At 34.4% G+C, this 12,777-nt stretch overlaps 1 protein-coding gene across 2 annotated transcripts; it reads left to right on the top strand.

Annotated features, from left to right (window-relative positions):
• The first annotated feature begins 760 nt into the window (after positions 1-760).
• On the top strand, positions 761-12,055 carry LOC127737548 (uncharacterized). Of its 2 annotated transcripts, XM_052248381.1 has the most exons (4): positions 761-1,115; positions 1,515-1,548; positions 3,895-3,984; positions 10,052-12,055. In XM_052248381.1, exons 1-4 carry the CDS (start codon positions 852-854, stop codon positions 10,432-10,434), a joined length of 771 nt encoding a protein of 256 aa, XP_052104341.1. In that variant the 5' UTR covers positions 761-851; the 3' UTR covers positions 10,435-12,055. The 2 variants fall into 2 exon arrangements, with proteins under 2 accessions (XP_052104341.1, XP_052104342.1); XM_052248382.1 differs by lacking the exons at positions 3,895-3,984; positions 10,052-12,055 and adding an exon at positions 3,321-3,731.
• The last annotated feature ends 722 nt before the right edge of the window (positions 12,056-12,777 follow it).

Genomic DNA, 12,777 nt, shown 5'->3' with positions numbered 1-12,777 from the left:
CCCAATACTCACCCGAAATCATGTATGAATAATTTTCGAAAACCACAGGAATGTCACGCTTAATCAAAGACTTGTTAAATACGCATAATATGAAATTTAACAAATTGTTTAAATTCCAAATTAACCACAAGGGCTCCATAAATGGATTTATTGTTGATGTCATCATGTATATATTTACAACAAGATGTCATTACTTGTAATTGGATATCCTGAATTTATAAGACTCCCTCCTAAAAAATGAAAAATAATGTTTCAGGTGGTGGGGAGGATTTTAAAATGAATAAAATCATGATACTGGCTTGCGAAAACTGCAAAAAAATAATCTCGTCGAAGACAGGATGAAAATGCAAATTTTGCAACTCAAAACGCAAACATCATGAATCATGATTGCACTGTGCACTGTGGCGGATCCAAAAGGGGTGGGGGTCCGGGGTTGGAACCCCCTTTTTTTGACGATCAATGCATTTGAATGGGGACATAAAGGTGGAACCCCCCCCCCCCCCCCCCCCCCCCCCCCCCCCCATTTAATAAATGGCTAGATCCGCCCCTGGTGCAGAAATTAACAGATGAAAATGAATACCTCCAGATAATCAAACGGTCGTCCCTAAATACATAGTATACACATTTTTGCTCTTGTATGGTACGGGGTGTTAATTATCAAATAGATTACGACATTTCTGTGTAACTGTGTGTTACAGTTATCTAAGGCTTTGTTGTACATGTATTATGTGTGTCTATTTTTAGATTATCAACACAGGGTAATATTTACAACTGATAGTGTACAAGCACTATACTTCCTTGGTGCGCAATAGTGAAAACCTGTATTAACGTTTCCCTGTATCCGAGTGAAAATGGATAAAACCAAACAACAGGATGTAACAGAAAGAAGTGACAATTGTGTGACTATTCTTCAGTTACTGTTGTTAGTACTCAATATTTTGTTGATAGTTGCAATTTTTGCAGTTTCGGTTTCATGGACTGCATTAAGAAACGGGCCAATAAAGGATATGATACCTGCCCCTAATGTTGACCGTTCATTGTGTGTTAAAACAGACCAAACAAAACAATGCGATAGAATAAAGCCAGAAAAATATATTGCAGACGAAATTGATAAGGTAAGTGTTATATATTGATTTAACCCAGTTTATGACCTAGTTATCTCGTCCTTTGTGTCTAGTAGTTTAAATGTTTATTATATTTGGATTACTCTTGGGTTTTTTGTCCAATGATATTAAATTTATTTTTTTAATTTAACATGTTTAATGTTTTTGAAGTCGGCAGTGGTTACGGGTTTTTAAGAAATCAAAACCGAAAGTAAAAGTAAATATGAAATCTATTTTAGATAGTATGCAATAAACTCACATTCTGCAGCCGCCATCATAACTAAAGTAACACAATAAAAATCAAAAGTAAAGAAGAGAAATTTACTACAAAAGAGAAATGAAATGAAATACATCCTTTTTGAATATTCTTTAATTTGCATTTAATTTGCATTTATTTTGAATATTTTCCAGAACATGAGAAAACTTCAAATGCAATATATGGCAGGTATGTAGCCTAGATAATGCCAGGTACTTGTTGTCCAAAGTCCATATAGGAAATTAAAAAAAAAAGGGTTGAAATAATAAGTTGAACATTTTAATGAATATTTTAAAATTGATAATTCAATTCTTTATTACTTTAAGCACATTATGCTTATCAGTACCATAGGTGCTCAGTTGAGGACAGCCGGGACCCTGTGTTGATCCCTCATAGTCCCTCCCCTTCATTATCATAAATCCCCCGATTTATTGATCAGTACACTAATGAATACTAAACATATTTATAACATAAAATGGCATAATATTCAATTAAAGCAAGTGAATTCAAATACAAGTGCATAGCTCTGTGACTGAGCTTTTCGTGATATACTTTCAATAGCTATAGGAACGCTCACTGACCCCAAAAATTTGAAATGAAAGCCAATCGTTTGTGTATTTATACTGTAATACTTGAGAAGCTATATGTCCAACGTTGAACTAATAGGAAACGCCAAATCCACCTAAGGTCAACGTTGCCTGCTGGAGTCGGAACCTGAGTTTTTTAATGATCACTTAATTTATTAAAGGATAATTTAAAAATGTTTGTTATAAAGCATGTCATTACCACAACATTGACTACTGAGCCATCGATGACGGGCAGTCCAACAGCAACGGGATCCTGAGTGCTATATATAATTATATATGTGATCAATAGTTGTACAACGCTGGTTTTTATGTTTTTTTTAATATGAATAATAGAAAATGTGGAACAGTGATACAGTGTGACAGCAGCCAAAAATGTAACTAACCCAGAATTGAAGACCAGGGTTGCGTTCAATGCCGTAGCAGCTAGATAGCCGATATGTCATAGATATCTATCTATGTTGAACGATATGCTAAAAAGCTAGGCTATCCAAATGACGTCATTAATAATAACCTATCGGACGCCAATTGGATTATCTAGATATAATGAATTTTTTAGGCTATCTAGATCTATTTTAAGCGTCTAGGCTAGCTATACGTTCAGTAGTCGAAATCGACGTAGCAGCTATGATATTGAACGCACCCCTGTTAGAGGTCAAATACGATTTTCAACAAAGGGAATGTGCAAATACAACATCGTCCAGATTTAATGGATTTAAGAATTCAAAATGTGAAGTGATTGAATTTGACTACGTTCATATTAAATTCTTCAAAGAAGAGCTGCACTTATATAAACAACGACAACCATCGACAATTAAGGTGCCTGACGAACAACACAACCACTGACAAGGTTCCTGACGTACAACACAACCACTGACAAGGTGCCTGACGTAAGACACAACCACCCACAAGGTTCCTGACTCAAAGAAGAGCTGCACTTATATAAACAACGACAACCATCGACAATTAAGGTGCCTGACGAACAACACAACCACTGACAAGGTTCCTGACGTACAACACAACCACTGACAAGGTGCCTGACGTAAGACACAACCACCCACAAGGTTCCTGACGTAAAACACAACCACCGACAAGGTGCCTGACGTAAGACACAAGCACCCACAAGGTTCCTCACGTAAAACACATCCACCGACCAGATTCCTGACGTAAAACAAAACCACCGACAAGGTACCTGACGTAAAACTCAACCATGGAGAAGGATGTAAAACACATTAACAGTTACAATTCATTTTTTTGTAATTGGGCTTTTCTCTTTATCTCAATCCTTTGAATAACATATATACAATCAAGAATTTCAGAAAAGCAATTTGTTTCTATGAAACTGATATATTCAATGAATTTTTGTTTCTTTTTCAGAAAAACTTAATTATTGACAAGTTCCTGACGTATAACACAACCACTGACAAGTTTCCTGATATTAAACTCAACCACCTACAAGGTTCTTGACGTAAAACACAACCATTGAGAAGGTTATTGATGTGAAACACAACCACCGACAAGGTTCCTGACGTAAAACACAACCATCGACAAGGTTCCTGACGTTTCTGACGTAAAACACAACCGTCGACAAGGTTCAAGACATTGAACACAACCACCGACAAGGTTCCTGACGTAGAAATACAACCACTGAGAAGGTTACTGACGTAAGACACAACCACTAACGATGTTCTTGACGTTCCTGACGTAAAACACAACCACTCCCAAGGTTTCTGACGTAGAACACAACCAAAAACAATGTTACTGACGTAAAACACAACCACCTACAAGCTTCCTGACGTAACACACTTTAACAGTTACATTTATTTTGGTAATAGGGCTTTTCTCTTTATCTCAATCCTTTGAATAACAAAATCAAGAACTTCAGAAAAGAAAGTTGTTTCTATACAGTATAACTGATAAACTCAATAATTTTTTTTTCTTTTTTTTTCAGAAAAACTTAATTATGCTAACGTTGTTTGTCGGAAAACTGCGCCATCTGTATACTTATTCCGCGGCATAAATAAAAGTGCTGAACCTAGTGGTAAGTTAACGGCATAAATACAAGTTATGAAACCTAGTGATAAGTCCACGGCATAAATACAAGTATTGAGCCTAGTGGTAAGTCGACGACATACACACAAGTATTGAAGCTAGTGGTAAGTCTTCGACATTAGTACATGTACATTTAGGCCAAATTAAGCCGTTACCGGACCTTCTCCTTTAAATGTCGCGAGTGGAGAAATATAGTATTGCATGAGATAGGTAGGATGTGTTTCTTTAAAGATTTTTATACGATATGCAGACAAACGTTATCCTTCTTTTCCAATGATCTCCAAAAAGATGTGATCTTTCTATGTAACGTCATCAGACATGGTCGCCTTTTTACGGTGTTAGAGGTGAAATCTTGGATCGCCGTAAGACGAACTACTGCGAAAGCATTTGCCAAGCATGTTTTCATTAGTCAAGAACGAAAGTCAAACACAGGAAATTCATAGGAAAGCAAGAAAATTTGACGTCATAATTGAATTTTGACCAATGAAAAACTGAGAACCACACGTTGATTCAATCAAAATAATCAACAGGTCAGGAAACAGATAAATCGAAGAATTAGAGAAATATATATATATATAGGAATAATTTGGAGGTCATATATATTTGTATAGAATGATTTAGACGAGATTCGATCATATTAGACTGGTTTTGATTACTGTCAAATACATTAAGGATGTTCGCTCCTCTTGTTTATTGAATTTTTTGCCAGATTTTCGGAATCCTCTGGTTTTATCCATGTTTTGCCATTAAATAATTTTGTTCACTAACCCCTACTTTTCTTTTCATAATTTTGTTTCATATAGTTTTAAAAGCCCCTTCATTTTTTTCTGTTTTTTTGGTTCCTTTATTTATATACTTTAAATTTATAACAGTCTTTTAAAAAGCTTGTTATTTTGAAACAAGAGTAGCGAAGATCCTAAAAATCTTAAATTTGTACAATAAATAAAGGTTTAAGCTAAATCCAAGTTATCAGCGGAAGAGTTTTCAATTTATATATTTATTATAACAATGCAGTAATTGATAATAAAGATGTGACTGCTGACGTGGTTGAATTCATTATCTAGAATGGCTATGTTGCAACTTATTTCAGAACAAAGTAATTTTAAAATGTTCAGAAAACTCGTTTTCTGTTCATCAATTTGCTCACAAACTTGAGTTCCTGAAAGATGAATACAAATTTTTGACAGCTTCCGATTACCCTTACGATTAAACAGCCTGAGTAAAGTCTGAAATGTATTGATATTGATGAAGTGTGTCTTCGTCATGTTCTTCGACTTCTTTAGAACGAATATATATATATACATGTACACTTCTATAAGTTCTTTTTTGAATAATCATAACAATTGAAAGATGTGTTTGTTCCAAAAGAATGGATCTTTTCTTTTTAAATTAATTCTATATAGTCACCTGTCCCTGGTCCAATGCTTTTTATACAGGTAACACTTTAAAGGTGGGTACAATATGTATTTTAAACAAATACATGAAGGCCATTAAAATATGAATATTTTTATAGTATAATATCAAATGTTTCATGTAGATTTCTTTGTAAAATATAAAAATCAAATTTTGCCGATATTTTTACGGCGCTTCCTTTACGCTACAACTTAAGATAATGACTTAAATTAACGCGACAGTATTTTCTCGATGTTCTAAATCGAAAAAATTAAGGCGACAAACAAAAACGGAGGTAATCTCATGAACTCTAAGCCTAAGAGGATCGAGATCGTCCACAGGTTAAGCGTCTCCTGCTATACATGCATCACCGCCATGCGAATTTACACTCAGTAAAAATGTCACGGTCGGGTATTGGACACAATCGATAAAACTACAGATCAGACTACTATACTTGTATCTAAAAGAGAGGCGAAAGATACCAAAGGGACATTCAAACTCATAAGTCGAAAAATAAACTGACAACGCCATGGCTAAAAAAGAAAAACACCAACAGACAAACAGACAAAAAAATAGTACACAAAACACCACATAGAAAACTAAAGATTTAGCAACGCTAACCCCACCAAAAACTGGGGGTGATCTCAGGTGCTCCGGAAGGGTAAGCAGGTCCTGCTCCACATGTGGCACCCATCGTGTTGCTCATGGTAGTACAAACCCGGTAATAGTTCTAATTCGGTAGGTCACATTCGGGAAAAGGGGACGGGATTGTAGTTACGACATTAGGAACATATCCGCTATCATCTGTGAAACGGATATTCCGTAACGGTCAACCAGCTCGTGATGGCGTCCGTAAAGTTTACGAAGGGATGATTTCAACTTCACCACTTGGAAGTCTTGGTTTAATAGCTTCCTTGTGAGCAGCAAACCTCTGTCAAAAAAATCATGATAGGAAATACAAGCCGTGGGGTATCGTATGAACTGGGAGATATATACTCCGTATGCAGGCGCTGCTAGAATGTTGCTACATAAAAATGGAAAGTTCACAACTGGGAAGCTGAAATCATCTCTTTTGTCATAAAGTTTTGTTTTCAACCGACCCTCATTGTCAATTTCTAGATGTAAGTCAAGATATGAGGCAGATGATTTAACTGTATCTGTTGTAACTTGTATGATTTATCTCAAGTTCGATGGGATAGATGCGTTCAACATAGTCACCAAATTTTGAATTATTTAGTGAGAGAACATCATCTTCGTAGCGGAAAGTAAAGTAAAAGGATACTGCTAACTGCTAAAGATCTAAGATCGCGAAAACATGCCGCTTAAGAAGACACAGTAACATATTTGATCTTCCCCTTATCTCTATCTTTACTATCTTTACTGAGGATTTAAACTACAACTAGATATTACAACTGACAAGACATTATACGAAAGCCCCCAATATCCAATTGGCCATAGTTTAAACATTGCTGACAACACATTTGATACAAATCTGAATGCATTTAGCGAAAGCCACAGTGAAAGATTGCTGGCAACACTTTGGATAAAAGTCAGAATGCATTATACTAAAGCCACAGATAAAGGATTGCTGACAAACACTATCATGGATAAAAGTCTGAATGTATTTTATACGAAAGCCATAGATAATAGATTATGGAAAACACTTTGGATAAAAGTCTGAATGCATGATACGAAAGCCACAGGTGATTGATTACTGACAAACACTATGATATAATTCTGAATGTATTATACGAAAGCAACCGATGATAGATTACTGGAAACACTTCGGATTTAAGTCTGAATGCATTATACGAAAGCCACAGATAAACGATGACTGAGAACACTTTGGATAAAGGTCTGAATGCATTATACGAAAACCACAGATCTAATACCACTTTGGATAAATGTCTGAATGCATTAAACGATATCCACGGATAATAGATTACTGACAAAACCTTGGATTAAATTCTGAATACATTATACGTAAGCCATAGATAATAGATTACTGGCAACACTTTGGATAAAAGTCTGAATGCATCATTCGAAAGTCACAGATAAAAGATTGCTGACAAACACTATGGATAAAAGTCTGAATGTATTATACGAAAGCCATAGATAATACGTTACTGAAAACACTTTGGATAAAAGTCTGAATGCATGATACGAAAGCCACAGATAATTGATTACTGACAACTCTTTTGATAAAAGTCTGAACGCATCATAGGAAAGCCACATATAAAAGATTGATGACAAACACTATGGATAAAAGTCAGAATGCATGATACGAAAGCCACAGATAATAGATTACTGACAAACACTATGATATAATTCTGAATGTATTATACGAAAGCATCACATAATAGATTACTGATACCATTTCGGATAAAAATCTGAATGCATTAAACGATAGCCACAGATAATAGATTACTGACAACATTTGGATAAAAATCTGATTGCATTATACGTAAGCCATAGATAATATGTTCCTTGCAACACTTTGGATGAAAGTCTGAATACATTAAACGAAAGCCATTGATAATAGATTACTGACAACACTTTGGATGAAAGTCTTAATGTATTATACGAAAGCCATCGATAATAGATTACTGACAACACTTTAGATAAAAGTCTGAATGCATTATACTAATGCCACAGATAATAGATACCTGACAACACTTTGGATAAATAGATTAGTAAGAACACTGTGATGCATTTACGAAAGCACATATAACATATTGCAGCCAATGTTGTGGATATAGATCTGCGTACATTATAGCAAAAGGGATCTAAAGAAAAAGAGGTATTTTATGAACATAATGAAATATACTTCAATAAATACAATTTCCAGCAGCAAAAAATGCCAAACATATTGACGAATACCATGGAATGCAGTCTGATTTAACGGTACCAGAGAACAAAAGGATCTGTAAGTTTCAGGTATAGTAGTTATAATGTTGTGTTTTCAAGATTTGAAAGTATCAGCAAAATTTGTATCGGATGAAATGGTTTTGTTAACTAGAGTTTAAAAAAAAAGACATTTTGTGGACTATCCCATGGCATAAACACTTGCAAATGTTTTAACTTTGAATGCTCATCTATGTTATGTGATGAACCTTTTTTAATAAAATTATTAAATTAAACTAGCTTCAAAGCCAGAGAATGTATAGACAAGAATGGTATTGGATACTACACACGAAGTCCTTAGACCAAAGACGATTAAGAAGCCTTGTGCTAGAATCCATTGAAGATAACAAAGAGTATTGTACCTGACATGGCTGGGATAATTCTGTACCCTGAAGTTTCCAATAAACAATATAAATGATGTCATAGCTGAGACAAGTTGAATACCAACAAATCAAAAAGATAAGTCAAGGAAAAACAGACAAAACCAGGGCAACAAAAATGACGAAGGACACAAATATTTGCATGACTGATGCCATCAGTGAACTACCATATACATCCTGCAACATTATAATACCCTGTTGATAATGGAATCACTAATTTTTGGGTATCAGTACTAAAATTTAACTCTTTAATATTAAAAAAAAGGTGATTTGTTATTAATGTCAATGAGACAACCACATCTATCCACCAAAGACAAAAAGAAAAGGATGTAAACAACTATACGTTTGTAAGAAATTCGAGAAAAAATACGAAACCGGTCTCGTCAGGGTGACAGACATTTTTACTGCTGCAGGACTCTTAAATACTATATATGGTATGATATGATGGTGAAAAAGATTCCTATAGGTTTTAAGATTACTATGTCAAATGTTAATATCACAGAGGCAGTTGGTGGACTTAACTTGGGACAACATTAACAGTCTACATCACTAAAACCAAACAAACGAAAAATACCAAATACTGTTTTTCTATTACAAATCTATAAAGATCACAACTTGGCTAATGCAGCAATGGCGCTTCTGTATGTTTTACGACGTCTGCCATTTGCCATAATGATTGATAATGCTTTTGTCCAATGTTCTAAAACGTCCTTTTTAACACTATTCATTAGGTCCATGCCAAAGAACTATTGCTATAAATCTCGTTAGATTACTGGACGATACGATTACAGTCATTACTGTTGGTTCTGTTGACAGGCGATACGCTATATGTTTATTATACGGTATGGGTTTTCATTGTTTAAGGCCTGATGATGACCTATAGTTGCTTACATCCACGTCTTGTTTTGTCTATGGTTGATAGTTGACTCATTGGCAATTAACTCCTATTTCTTTGGTTTAATTTTAGGTAACACCCTGTTTATCGATATCTACTGGACTGTACTTAATTAAAAAAATGTCGAAAATTGATATTATAGACAGTTAAAAGAAAACTGAAGTGTGCAATAACCGACTGGCTTTATAGATCAATTTGTAACGGGTAATGAAAAATATCAACTGCCTCGTGGTCGCTCTGTGTATAATCATGGAATCTAGTGTCTCATTAAATATCTATAAATTATCAATGGATGTCTGGTGGTAATAGTGCCTATCAGGTATAGTATTCTGTTTCAGGAACATGTATCCACATATCTGGTTTATTTATATAACTCACATATTTCCTGGATCCGCTACTGAAGCTGAAAGTTTTTTGTTATGTCAAGATTATTTCAACAGTATGTGCCGAAAAATATTGTAATTTTGTTTTTGGTTTCTTTACAGGCAGTATCAGATGGAATCAAAACACAGAAATCAATAAAACAGGAAATAGTTCGCTAAGTTATGATCCTACAAATGGTACATTTACAATAATGAAAGACAGGATGTATTTTATTTATAGCCAGATCACAGAAATGGCTGAAAATCGAATGCACAATGGCACAGCACTTCAAATTTTTCTCCTAGGGAGTAATGGAAAATCGCAGCCAATACTTGAAAGCGATTCTGCCCAATGTATAATGATAAGTGCCGCTGGAAAGCGAGCTCATTATGTAGGGTCTGCATATTCTTTGAAAGAAGGGGATGTTTTATATGCGGTTCATTCACATCCACAACATATCGTAAATAGTCATGACACGTTCATGGGTATAAGGGAATTGTGGTGAAGCATATAACCATTGAGTTTGGTGCTGATTCCCATGAGGAGCGTCCCCCGTTCTTTTATTCCACCAATCAGAACTTATTTAGGCGCTTCATATAGATAAACGGTCGGGTAGAAGGCGGAAGTATGACGTTAGTCGAGTCATCTATCTTAATCAACCTGATCAATTGATCCAATGAATGCTGGTTCTTTTCCATCTAATATATTTCCATGATCATATCGATGGTGTGATTTGTAGATATCATGTATATGTTTGCAATATTTGAAGGATTCATATTTGATAACAAAATCGATTTGACAATTCACAATGCACTAGCTTATTATTATTGTCACAGTTGTTTTAACGCTATTTGATTTTTTCGGCTTCAAATAATATGTTCTGTTTGCGGTATAGACAGTATTTGCTCGTGCTTATACACTTCGTTATTTGTAGTTCTTCACAGTTCATTATTGTGATGAATCTAAAAGGAAAAAGTCACATTCATTATAAAATATGGAGGAGAAATTCTGGTTTTCCATTGGACAAGAAGATTTTAGCAGATGCAGTTGTCTCTCGTTATTTCAAAATAATTTATCTCAAAATTCCTCTTCATTATTTGTGTCAGTCCGCTAATATTGAGATAACGAGTGTCAACATAATGTAATGATACCCGTGGTGCTCTCTGAACATTTTAATTATAACTCATCAAAGGTTAAAAGCCTAATCGAAGTCTAAGGTTTAATATATTATTATCATGTGATATTATTGTGTATAATGTGTTGTTGTCGTGTAGAATTGTGCAGACATGATCTAATCTTCTAAATTTCATGTTGTTCACTAGGGAATGAAGGTAGCTTCCTCTTTAAACCGTATTTATATGTTAAGTATTTCAATCCTGTTAAAAGAGAAAATTCTCTTATAAAAATTTGAAAACAATTCAACTGTCATTTCTATAAGTCAAGCACCTGCATGTAATTGTCCACATTTCGAATAGATCCACCGTCGAAAGATCCTTTACATCTTCATGGTGACGGTGATTTGTGTCTATTTCTTCGTTTCCAATACATCACTAAATTTGTTTTTAAATGTCAGAAGTCAAGAGCGAATAATTGTATTACCTTATTGGGAGGAAAGCACATGCATTTGTAAATTATAAGCACACATTTAGAAAACCTCATGCATGAACTAATATTGGTCTGTTTCATATGATCTCACACAAATTCATACTTTCGCATCAAAGCTGAGTGTTTTTTTATTAGGGAACGAAAAAGAATTTGGTGTCAAACCTTATTCGGAAAAATTAAGAAGTCTTATGTTTTGCGATGGAAAACCTTAATATCATTTTTGTAATAATTTGAAAAAACAATTATCACCACATTATTATGTACTGTATAAGCTGTGAGATTTTCAATAGAAATCCACTGGTTGAGTAGAAGTTGTAGATAGGCCACTGGAGGTTGGACGGCAGGACACTCCCTTTCAATATATTATATAGTTGTGGATGGGTGCGTCGTACGGACATCACATATCATTACTTACCCACTAGATATCTATGGTTTGTATACAAAATGAAATTGATATGTAAATTATACATGTACCTGGTTTTATGTGTTGTACTCTTAGATAGTAAACATTTATTTTTCAGGTTTTTGTGTTTATTTTAATTTTTATTGAGTTTTTGTTGTTGTTTAATTTAATACACAAGTATCTCGGTACATTTGATATCATACTAAAAAGTAGACAGGTATACGCAGTGCCTATGATTGAAAAGCGATAAAATAATAAATTACAAGTTATTATTCTACCTGAAGTGCTAAAGAATGATATTTGTGATTACACCGGGTTTTATACAATTATAGTGCCGTAACCAGATTTTATAAAAGTACACGAAATTGGTTTAAAACGACCACATGGTTTTGTTTTGTTTTAAAAATAGTGTTTCATTTTTTTTTTCTATAATATATAGATATAATATTAGTTACACAGTGTGCAATTGTCCTAATACGGGAATTTATCGGGTCAATAATATTCATATCGGGTGAGGCGAAGCCAAACCCGATAAATTCCGTATTAGGACAACTGCAAACTGTGTAACGATTTATCCTGATTTTGTTATCACACCACTATTTTTTTTATTAAGTCAATGGTATAAGGGAGATAATTCGAATTAACTTAATAAAAAAATGCACTGAAATTTATTAGGACAATATCAGCCAATCAAATTGCGAGAAATTACTCTAAATCAGGATAAAGTGTTTTATATTGCCTAAACATGAAAAAAAATTAACTGCAATGCTTCTTGCAGGGGCGGATCCAGCCATTTATAAAAAAAAAGGGGGGGGGTTCCAACCCCCGGACAACCCCCTC

This window comes from Mytilus californianus, unplaced genomic scaffold (genome assembly GCF_021869535.1).
Source record: "Mytilus californianus isolate M0D057914Y unplaced genomic scaffold, xbMytCali1.0.p SCAF_4, whole genome shotgun sequence".
NCBI lineage: Eukaryota > Metazoa > Mollusca > Bivalvia > Mytilida > Mytilidae > Mytilus > Mytilus californianus.
This window is presented reverse-complemented; position numbering and strand designations above follow the sequence as displayed.